The 12,389-nt window shown below is 44.1% G+C and overlaps 1 protein-coding gene across 1 annotated transcript in view; it reads right to left on the minus strand.

Annotated features, from left to right (window-relative positions):
* Window positions 1–993: 993 nt before the first annotated feature.
* Window positions 994–12,389, minus strand: part of LOC126272330 (uncharacterized) — a 99,284-nt gene continuing 87,888 nt past the window's right edge. The window contains exon 2 of the mRNA XM_049975111.1: window positions 994–1,991. Coding sequence (XP_049831068.1) covers window positions 1,851–1,991 — 141 coding nt within the window. The 3' untranslated portion in view covers window positions 994–1,850. The remainder of the gene's footprint in view (window positions 1,992–12,389) is intronic.

Here is a 12,389-nt window from a genome sequence, read left to right on the forward strand (position 1 = left end):
TACTGTGTTGAGACTTCCTCCGTACCACCCATAATTGAAACCTATAACGCTGATGCGGGTAAGAGGCAAAATAGGTATTCTGAACTTAATGTGACATTCAGAATTGACATGTTATTAAAACATAGATGAATAAATTGTTTCCATAACAAATTAAGACTGATAGAACGCTGTGAGCACATACTATAGATAAAATAGGAGAGCAGTTTATTTCAAGTGAAAGATGATTAAGTATTATGAGTGCTGTATTTTAGTTTTGTTGTTTGTATAACATATATGTGACATTTACACAGGGCCGCAAATCAGAGCTCCAGCGACAAACTTTCAGAGGTGTTAGTGCAGACCAAAACAAGGAAAAACTCTAGTAAACATAGGCTCTAAAATGCACACCTTCATAGCTATAAGCACGTCTTTTCTGGAGTTTATCGATGAAATTCTGGTTTAACCTGTATAAGATATTGTGCACACGGAGAATTTTGAAAAATCAATTGGTCTGGCACCCTACTACCTACAAAAACTTAGTTTCTGAAAGACATTTTATCATTAACGGTATAACATTAACTTTTTGTTGTAGAGGTTACGACAATGTAGTTTTGTACTGTAACACCTAGATAGTTCTTCGTTGGTATTAGCAAGGAGAACTTGATCGCCTACATGATGTAGCACGATGTATTAAATTTTATTACCTTATCGCTGAATGTCGCCATGACCTATTATTCTGCATTCTATTGCAATTGCATTGACATAAATAGAGAATAGAAGATGAGTTTAAATGCATTCGTATTCTGTTTCACAATTTACTGGCTTTCACTCAGAAAACTGTTGATATTCGATATTTTTAATTTACTCATTTAATTAGTCTGTTGAATCTATATGTGGATACACAAAACGAACTGAGTTCCTAAAATTATTTCTCCATAAGAATTTACATAGTTGTTGAGGAAAGGGATAGGTTGGACGTATTCAATAAAAGGTCAGAATCATGTTTAATTTGGCTTGGCTTGTTAAGAAATGTATTTGTTCCATTTATTAACACAAAATTTATTTCGCGTATTAGTAAACTACCTACTTATCCTTACGTGGTCCAGGGGTATCTTAGAGTGTAACAGCATTTAAGTGTAATGATGCTAGAATATGTTTCAGTAGATTAGCTTCTAAGTAGGGAAAGGTCATCTTCAGGAAACTAGTCCTCTGATACAATGTACATTTTCGAGTTATTTGAAATTTTTCATAAACATCACGGTTTGACCAATGTTTCAGCTTCTCTGATGGATGGTACTGAAAAATCTAAGGGGACCTCTAGGCGTTACTTCTGTTAGCGTATCAATTTGCTTCCCGCCCAATTAAAGGAATCTTGACGGCGGTGGTCAGCCACAGGGGTCAAAATTGTTTCCAAACCCCTGATTACCTCGGATGAATTACAAGCATCATGTAAGCATGCGTATTACTCGATAGCAAGTCGAAAAGGGTGTAATGACGACCAATGGAATTAATTAGCACGTTCCTAAGATCCTGAGGAATCCCTCTCTCCATATCGTAATTACAAATTTTTGTACCGTAGTAAGGGTACTCAGTGCACTATGTTGAATAAGTGAGACTCTACTAAAAGAGTTCTCAGTAGCACACGAAGACCACTTGGAACACTGTCTCCATCACACCTAGTGTCCTGTTCTCACACAGTCATTAAATAGGAAGAGAGGAAATGCGCAACTCTCGAATACAGGTCTCCAGTATTTCTCGGTGGACAGCCGCTGAGCAGAATTCGTCCTTGACAGGGCGCAGCAGTGCTGCCAACTGCGCTGCTGGTGACAGTGTCCTCAGCGCAGCTCGCAGGGCCCGCTGGGCAGCAACCATCAGCGCGTTATGTTGGCCACCTTTCTTGCTTGAGCGGGCGCCGGGTCTCGCAGAATCTGTTCCGCTGCCAGCCATGACGCCACCTCAGGTTTTGCTGTCTCAATCAACCCGTAACGCGCTGACTGCGGCAGGGGCTCCTCCTGGAACAAATAAACACACAGCTGAGATGATAATTTTGTAGTGGTTGTCGCGCACTGCTACACAGCGCAAATACACCTAAGAACACAATGAAAAAGCGGAAACGGCTCACGAAAACAAAAGCCATCACGACAGAAGTATTTGCAGTTTTAAACATCCACTGAAAGGGAGTTGAGTTCGTTTCATACACTACTGGCCATTAAAATTGCGACACCAAGAAGAAATGCAGATGATAAACGGGTATTCATTGGACAAATATATTATACTAGAACTAACATGTGATTAATTTTCACGCAATTTGCGTGCATAGATCCTGAGAAAATAGTACCCAGAACAACCATCTCTGGCCGTAATAACGGCCTTGATATGCCTGGGCATTGAGTCAAACAGTGCTTGGATGGCATGTACAGATACAGCTGCGCATGCAACACGATACCACAGTTCATCAAGAATAGTGACTGGCGTATTGTGACGAGCCAGTTGCTCGGCCACCATTGACCAGACGTTTTCAGTTGGTGAGAGATCTGGAGAATGTGCAGGCCAGGGCAGCAGTCGAATATTTTCTGTATCCAAAAAGGCCCGTACAGGACCTGCAACGTGCGGTCGTGCAGTATCCTGCTGAAACGTACGGTTTCACAGGGATCGAATGAAGGGTAGAGCCACGGGTCGTAACGCATATGAAACATAACGTCCACTGTTCAAAGTGCCGTCATTGCGCACAAGAGGTGACCGAGACGTGTAACCAAAGGCACCCCATACCATCACACTGGGTGATACGCCAGTATGGCGATGACGAATACACGCTTCCAATGTGTGATCACCGCGATGTCGCCAAACACAGATGCGACCATCATGATGCTGTAAACAGAACCTGGATTCATCCGAAAAAATGACGTTTTGCCATTCGTGCACCCAGGTTCGTCGTTGAGTACACCATCGCAGACGCTCCTGTCTGTGATGCAGCGTCAAGGGTAACCGCAGCCATGGTCTCCGAGCTGATAGTCCATGCTGCTGTAAACGTCGTCGAACTGTTCGTGCAGATGGTGGTTGTCTTGCAAACGTCCCCACCTGTTGGCTATGGGATCGAGACGTGCCTGCACGATCCGTTAGAGCCACGCGGATAAGATGCCTGTCATCTTGACTGCTGGTGATGTGAGGACGTTGGGATCGAGCAGGGCGTTCGGTTTTACCCTCCAGAACTCACCGATTCCATATTCTGCTAACAGTCATTGTATCTCGATCAAAGCGAGCGTCAATGTTGCGATACAATTAACCGCAATTGCGATAGGCTACAGTCCGACCTTTATCAAGGTCGGAAACGTGATGGTACGCATTTCTCCTCCTTACACGAGGCATCACAACAACGTTTCACCAGGCAACGTCGGTCAACTGCTGTTTGTGTACGAGAAATCGGTTGGAAACTTTTCTCATGTCAGCACGTTGTAGGTGTCGCCACCGGCGCCAACCTTGTGTGAATGCTCTGAAAAGCTAATCAATTGCACATCACAGCATCTTCTTCCTGTCGGTTAAATTTCGCGTCTGTAGCACGTCATCTCCGTGGTGTAGCAATTTTAATGGCCAGTTGTGTATGTTTGTGGCATCTAGTTGTGTTGTCCATTCTTTCTTGATGTCTCTAGTTTCCTGTATGTGACGGAAGTTAACGTCAAGGAAGGACAAGAGTTCTCTTTCCTTTTTACGCTTCCGTGTCTCCGTATGTAAGAACGGAATACTTATAGATCACTTTGTTGTCTGCCTGTCATGTCTGTCTGTTCAGTGGCTAAGACCAACTCGTCAAAACCTAATAGGTGCTTCCCGTTAACCTAGAATGATGAAATATGTCAAAAAGAAAGTTTTCCCAGTAAAATTAAAGAAAAAAAACCGCAAATTGTTAATTTGCATTAAATCTCACGGAGAACAAATATTTCTTTGTCATTTTTGTGAAACTGTCTTTTTATCCGTCTGTTAAGACCCCATTTTCCAAGCAACGGAGACATGTCAAGCTGAAACTTTTCACATACGTAGGTCTACAGGCCTTTGACGTTGTAATATATGTAAGGTTCTACGTCAATGCACTCAAAAGTTACGGCCATTTATGTCAAATATTTTGATACTTGCAAACTCACCACTAAAACCTCTAGGGTACTTCCTGTTTAACAAGAATCATGCAATTGGGCAAGAAACAAGCTTTCACAATGCAAGTAAAGGAAAAATAATCTGAAAATTGTTAATTTTTAATTATGTCACAAGAAAAAAATCTTTTCTTTTGGTCACTTGTTATCCTACCTGACTTAAAACTGAAACAGTCCCTTTTCGGGACCTATATCTGGCACCTATATCTTGCCAGTATCATTGTCGGTACCCGGCATAAACCTTAGGTATCCTCGACTCTCGGGATCGATAATTGTCTATACACATGTTTAAGTTTATACAGAACCCTCAGAACGAGAGTCCTTCTCTCACCTGGCAATGTTTTTCAGTCCTTGCAGCTTGTTTTGTTGTACTAATCGTTTATCATGTGTCCTAGCCGTGCGTTCTGATTCCGCGTACCTGGTCTAAGAATGTGAGACGAGAGTGTTTCCTTGTGGGTGAAGGGAGTCTTTCAGTCTGCCAAGGCAGTCTTGCCAACGTAGCTTGGTTAAGCGGAAGGGCACAGAGCTATACCAACAGATAGAGGTAGGTGCCTTTGTACGAGAGTTTACGGGCGCGTAGGTAACAGGTAAGCTGTGGTCTGTGGCTTAGCCCGCTCCCCTCCTCCCACCCCCCCTCCCCCTCTCCGCCTCAAAACCTTACCTCTCTGGCTTTCGGAGCGTGCGAGGCCTATTCAGTCGGATCGCAAGAGCTCTTGGTAAGTGATATTGTGTATGCCGTACACACTCCGAGATGTAGATACAGATATTATAATGGCTTTGGTATACTTTATACCCCATTTTATAGTGGGGTTTTTGCTTATGAGGTTACGAGAAAATTTAAGTTATTCGTTTTAAATATAATTTCGCATGTGCGCGAGTATTTCTAATTTTTAAACGAGACAGAGTTTTGTCTGAGATCGTTTGGCTACCATGTGTGGTAGTGAGTGAAAGAAACCAAGCTTAGATAATCTGTCAGATTGTTTCATCCTCAAAGCATTAAATAAATAAAAGGTGTCTGCTAAGAGTAAACGTGACTTTGAAATTATAAATCTCTCCATTTGTAACTACTTTGTAATTAGGTCTTCATTTAAGGCACGTTTTCGTGTGATTCTATGACACAATCGAAATCTCCTCTTTTTCTTTCTTTCATACGTGTTCCCACGTGGCGAAATAGTCAGGTTTTCCTACACTCCTGGAAATCGAAAAAAGAACACATTGACACCGGTGTGTCAGACCCACCATACTTGCTCCGGACACTGCGAGAGGGCTGTACAAGCAATGATCACACGCACGGCACAGCGGACACACCAGGAACCGCGGTGTTGGCCGTCGAATGGCGCTAGCTGCGCAGCATTTGTGCACCGCCGCCGTCAGTGTCAGCCAGTTTGCCGTAGCATACGGAGCTCCATCGCAGTCTTTAACACTGGCAGCATGCCGCGACAGCGTGCACGTGAACCGTATGTGCAGTTGACGGACTTTGAGCGAGGGCGTATAGTGGGCATGCGGGAGGCCGGGTGGACGTACCGCCGAATTGCTCAACACGTGGGGCGTCAGGTCTCCACAGTACATCGATGTTGTCGCCAGTGGTCGGCGGAAGGTGCACGTGCCCGTCGACCTGGGACCGGACCGCAGCGACGCACGGATGCACGCCAAGACCGTAGGATCCTACGCAGTGCCGTAGGGGACCGCAACGCCACTTCCCAGCAAATTAGGGACACTGTTGCTCCTGGGGTATCGGCGAGGACCATTCGCAACCGTCTCCAGTGGTGTCGCGACAGGCGTGAATGGAGGGACGAATGGAGACGTGTCGTCTTCAGCGATGAGAGTCGCTTCTGCCTTGGTGCCAATGATGGTCGTATGCGTGTTTGGCGCCGTGCAGGTGAGCGCCACAATCAGGACTTCATATGACCGAGGCACACAGGGCCAACACCCGGCATCATGGTGTGGGGAGCGATCTCCTACACTGGCCTTACACCTCTGGTGATCGTCGAGGGGAGACTGAATAGTGCACGGTACATCCAAACCGTCATCGAACCCATCGTTCTACCATTCCTAGACCGGCAAGGGAACTTGCTGTTCCAACAGCACAATGCACGTCCGCATGTATCCCGTGCCACCCAACGTGCTCTAGAAGGTGTAAGTCAACTACCCTGGCCAGCAAGATCTCCGGATCTGTCCCCCATTGAGCATGTTTGGGACTGGATGAAGCGTCGTCTCACGCGGTCTGCACGTCCAGCACGAACGCTGGTCCAACTGAGGCGCCAGGTGGAAATGGCATGGCAAGCCGTTCCACAGGACTACATCCAGCATCTCTACGATCGTCTCCATGGGAGAATAGCAGCCTGCATTGCTGCGGATGGTGGATATACACTGTACTAGTGCCGACATTGTGCATGCTCTGTTGCCTGTGTCTATGTGCCTGTGGTTCTGTCAGTGTGATCATGTGATGTATCTGACCCCAGGAATGTGTCAATAAAGTTTCCCCTTCCTGGGACAATGAATTCACGGTGTTCTTATTTCAATTTCCTGGAGTGTATTTCGCGGATTCGACAGTGTTCTACCACTTGTTCAGTATAATTTGGTCAGCTGCCTGTTAGTATCCATCAGTGAATTCTGCTACATTTTCTTCGTAAAACAAGTACCGATAAGTGTAATTAAATTTTGTCTGCATTTCTGATTTATTGAATTTTCGTAATTTTCTTATGTGATTGTTTCTGTCGGCGTACATGCTCATTAGATTATTTTGGGGCGTTTTATAGCTTTCTGTAATCGACTGCTGTCTCTCTCTCTCTCTCTCTCTCTCTCTCTCTCTCTCTCTCTCGCTCTCTTTGAAGCAAAGTGAGAACCTAGAGGCGTGGCAGGATTTTATTAATTTTTATTTTCCTCATTTAACGAAGTTTTTCGATTTTCGTATCTACTGATTGTGATGACTTGCTTCTCTGCCCAGTACATAGTAGCTTCAGTACATACGGTGGTGTGATAGCTTCTCCGTTGTAAAACCTATTCTTGTATGAGTGGTAGTGTTTAGTTCTGTGTTTATCTGTTTACCTTATGAAACCACGTTTGTCTTCCTCTGCTTTCATATTACGATACACTGATCCCTGCTTCCATTTGAAGTAAACGGGAGTACATTCCCTATAATTGCTCATTTATGATTAACATTATCATGAATTCAGGTTATTATCTTATGTGGAGTATTGATTGCCTCAGGTCCATTTTGGTGTCCATTGGACTTGCTAATAAATTCGATTGGTGAAATCTTAAACAAACCTTAGGTCTTCCACTTTGCAAAACATGTGACTTCTTGATTCATTCAGATATTATTAATGTATAAAGTACTTGGCCCGAATTTAAATAGAAAATGTTGCATTTCTGCTGTCTAAATTAAATCTGTACGTTGACAAAGCTTACTTTATGATCAAAGAAAGCGAATTTATCACCAACAGTCAAACGATATTTTATAGAGATCAGGACAAACTAAGTTCATTAAATTCAAGAACAAATAGCAAACACGTAAGTTTCAGTGCGTCCCCCTTCCCAGGAAAGAATACAGAGATACCCAACGGAAATGTCTCCGTAGCCTGACTCTGCCAAGACAGTTTCTTTTCACATAGTCTGCCAAGTAATTCAGACTGACGGGGAAAAGAAAATCACATACCCAAGAATGAGTTGTGCGAGATAATCGATAGTTGGTAGGCGTGTTTATGCGTCTGAAACACGACGTCTTTTCCAATTTCGCGCCACTAGCATGACAGTGGCTCTAGTATGGTCGTAAGAAGACCAGGCTCCGTATGGCAACGAGGCACTACTGAGAGGGAAGACCGTCGTCTTCGGCATAAGGCTGTCGCGCATCGTTCTGCATCTGCAGCAGCAGTTCGACGAGGAGTTGGCGCCACAGTAGCACAGGGAACTGTTATAAATCGGATACTTCAAGGACAGTTCCGAGCAAGACCCCTCTAAGTGGCGTACATTCCGCTCATCCCAAGTCACCGCCGGCTACGGTAGCCGAGCGGTTGTAGGCGCTTCAGTCCGGAAGCGCGCGACTGCTACGGTCGTAGGTTCGAATCCTGCCTCGGGCATGGGTGTGTGTGTGATGTCCTTAGGTTAGTTAGGTTTAAGTAGCTCTAAGTTCTAGGGGCCTGGTGACCTCAGATGTTAAGTCCCATATTGCTCAGAGCCATTTGAACCCTATTCACCGCCTTTTTCGACTTCAGTGAGTCAAGCGAGAGCTGAGTGATGAGCGCGGTGGAGGTGTCTTCTGCATTCTGATGAAAATCGGCTAGTGATGGCCGTCTGTTTGTTTAAAGGAGGCCAGGTGAGCGTGTCCAACCCAAATGCCTGCGGGTTAGACACACTGGAGGTACACATGGTGTCGTGGTCTGGGTTGCGAGATCGTATGAAAGCAGGAGCTCTCTCATGGTTATCCCACGCATCGTAACTGCAAATTTGCACGTCAGTCTGGTGATTCGGCTTCTTGTGCTGCCATTCGCGAACAATAATGCAGGGAGTATTTTTCAAGAGGATTGCGCTCGCCCACGTACCGCAGTTGTAGCCCAACATGCTCTACAAAGTGTCGACATCATGCCTCGGCCTGCCCGGCCACCAGATCTGTCTCCAGTCGACCAGTCGAGAATGTACGAGGCACCATCAAACGACAACTCCAGCATCATCCACATCCTGCATCCTCTGTATTAACCGACCAACTGCGACGCACACTGAATCCTGTGTAATATCCTCTCTAAATCTGTGCTAATCCGAGATATACTAATCGTCTATCCTTTTAATACTTGACCCACCAACTATCGATCATTGATAATGGTACTTTTAAAGCTACAACTGGGAAAATACGTCGAGTCAGTGCATTTCACCCGCGGGAAGCATGCGTTTACTCCGAGTTGTTCCATTGCGCTCGGTCGGTTATAGAAAAAATTTGCGAGCAGGAAAAGGACTGTCTATAGAGAAGCGTTAATGTATGGACCTATGGGAATCGGACGCGCATAATTATCGATTGTTGAGAACCATTTTGTAAAACGTAAACTGGTACGGAGCTGTATAAAGAAAGCGAGAGAGAGAGAGAAGTCTGAGATTTTATCATTGTAAACCTACAGTATGCGAGAATATATTGAAATTCTATAAAAGGTAATTCAGTCGTTCTCAATTATTTTCTGAAGTGGCTTTTGAGGAAGTAAATTGTGCTGAGCTTCTATAGGAATTCCGGACGTTTGGTTGATGATATCTGCTTGTGGATCTGCAAGCACGGTCATGGGAATTTAGAAGTGTTTACCAGTTATTAACAGAAATCTGTAGTCTGCTACCCATCGTACACCGGAATGTGGACTGAGTCGTACAGAATCGGTGTCCGAGACTCCTATACAAGTTCCTATTTATGGACAGTAAAAGTTCACAGGCAACCGGAGGATATCGGCACTTGCTTCTGCTCTACGAGATAACGAGATTTCACCACTGCAGATTTGATATTATTTCTATGTTAAAATCTTATCGCAGGACATTTTTAACGAAGACTAAATGATATACGCTCATATTCTGTAAGGCTGTGTAGGTAGAATAAGAACAACTGAGATTTCCAAGCATTAGCAAGAGATGTTTTGCTTATTCACGCCACAAACTTTCTCAGCGCAGAGCAGAAGACAGAGATTCAGACTTTAGTTTGTCTCTATTAACTTTTAAGCTAACCTATTATTACTTCAAGTTTAATCGTTTTTCTTTTCTCAATTAATTGCACATTCGGGAAAATACATCCGCCCATACATACAACGATATAGACTACACAAACATGATAAAGAATATACTGTACCAGCACCTGTGCAATGCAATGCATGGAAGGAAGTTCGCATGCTTGCTTTCATCATTCTGAAGGCTACACCGATTATTAATATATCAGCATTTCACAAGGCAATGTCTTTTCTCGTGATTACATTAACCTGACATATGTCACCCAGACAAATGTATTCCCAGAATCTCATTACTCTACATTAATTATTTCTTGATGTTAGGTTTTTTTCCGTTAGTGTATAAAAACATTAGTGTATAAAAAACAGACATCTTTCACCTGGATAAATAAAGAAATCAGGCATACAGTTATTTTACAGTGTGTAATAATTCTTTGTAAAATCTCGCCAAGCAAATTCTAAGTGTTGAGATTTCTCTCGTTTTGGGAATAGGAGTGTGTAAATTTCACGTTTTATGTTAGGGTAACAAACAATTTTATTCTGGCCATTAATCTTACAACTCTATGAAGGATAAGAAATAACAAAATTTGTGTATACAGTATAGGAGGAAGAATCTATGATTGAAAGCCTACATGGTTTGTGGATACACGGGCTGTGGAATTCAGTACACTGAGCTGCCTGCTCTGAAAACAAGTGTTTCCAAACCAGTTGGGTATCGAATTGAGAGTTATAGGACGTCTTTGCGGGCCGCTTGCACTCTAAACCAAAGTTCATTAGTTGTTGTGGATGACTCGTGCTCGCATGTCCATGTCTCAACAAACCATGACCAGAAGTTTTCAAGGAGTGAGAGATCCCGGGAACGTGGTTGCCAGAGCAGCAGGACAACACAGTCTGTATGGGGCAGCTCAGCACAGTATGAGCAACGTGTGGTCTTGCATGATCTTGTTGAAATATAAGCTCATGCAGACGCCAATGACAGTGTAGCGACGGATACCAATCTTAACACCACAAAAATATAACGGCTCAGCCGGCCGCGGTGGCAGAGCGGCTCTAGGCACCACAGTCTGGAACCGCGCGACCGCTACAGTCGCTGGGTATCGAACCCGGGAATCCGGGCGCGGGAAGCGAGAACGCTACCGCACGACCTCCCCCCCCCCCCCCCCCCCCCTCCGTCTGGCCTGTATCGCTCTCGCTTTAAAACAAAACAAAAAGAGTCTGTCCTCTCGGGTGTTATTCGCTAGTTAGCAGCAGCGGAAATCCTGTATGGCGTTGAGTAAGGCCCTCATCAACCCATCGACTTCATACTCCAGCACCAGAATCGCAGGACAATAAGCCACAGGCCACGATGATGTTGCTATCGATTTCCGGCTTGTCCTAGTAGCCGTTTATCCTTCTCGCACGAGCCACAACTCGATCGTCTCACAAATAATATTTAAAACAGATTTTTGATTTGGAAATACAGAGTGAGATTTTTTTTCCTAGCTACGTGTTTAGACCTGATGAAATGGAGGCGGTCAAATGTACTGAAATCTCACACCCTGCCCATCTCTACACTCACCTCCCAGGCGGCCAGTACCAGGTCTGAAAAACGTCAGTGTCATCTACCATGAGCACCAATTTGTCCTTTCGACGATGAGTGCTCTTTCTTCTACATAACAACTTTCTGCGATTGAGCTGTCCATTTGAGAATTATTTAGCCGTCACGATCACAGCATGTCAGAGTTAATGTTTTGTTGGCGAGGGAGCGATGAAATGAATGACGGCACAAAAAGTAAATAGTAGTTCTTCTGACAAAATTTCGATAGCAATTCCATGAAACTGTGGTTTGGTAGAAAAGTAAAATGTGATTTATTCATTCCTCTTTTTTTGTGCGTCCTAACGATAATCTTCGATGCGGTCAACGAGTGAACATGTACTAGAGATACACAAAAAAAGAACCAACAATCATAAACTTAATTTTTACAGTGTGTTCGCAACAGATTACAAACTCTTTGCTTAATACTCCTTATATCTATGCTTGATAAATATAACTGTACATTAGCAGGAATGCTGACACCTTGAAAAAGGTGATAGTTATATTAGCTATTAAATAGTTGCTGTTTACTTCCGCGGGTAGCGTTATATTTACTTCAATAAATTTGTATTTTCAAAGACAGTAATTGCCGTTATCAGCGAAAACAGCTGCTTGTTTACAATGCACCGTTGCTTGCGTTGCTCTCGTACCTGGCGCAGATGTACATTAACTGAACAAAAGTAAACGAACATTGATAAAAGGGTGTATTCACCCTTCGCCTTTGCAACGGCTCTAGCTCTGATGGGTACTCTTTCAGGTAGGGGTGTGAATGTCTGTGGAGGAATGGCAGATCACTGTTCCTCAAGAGCGGAAACCAGTGACAATAGTGATGTTGGGCGCTTGGGTATGGAGCGAAGTTGACGGCCTAACTCACCACAGAGGTGTTCCTCTGGGCAGGCCAGTCCATTTGAGTAGGAATTTTGGAGCAGGAATTAAAGCCCAAGGAGAAGAAATAAAAACTTTGAGGTTTGACGATGACATCCCAATTTTGGCTCAGACAGCAAAGTA

Source organism: Schistocerca gregaria, chromosome 5, assembly GCF_023897955.1.
Source record: "Schistocerca gregaria isolate iqSchGreg1 chromosome 5, iqSchGreg1.2, whole genome shotgun sequence".
In the NCBI taxonomy this organism is placed as follows: domain Eukaryota; kingdom Metazoa; phylum Arthropoda; class Insecta; order Orthoptera; family Acrididae; genus Schistocerca; species Schistocerca gregaria.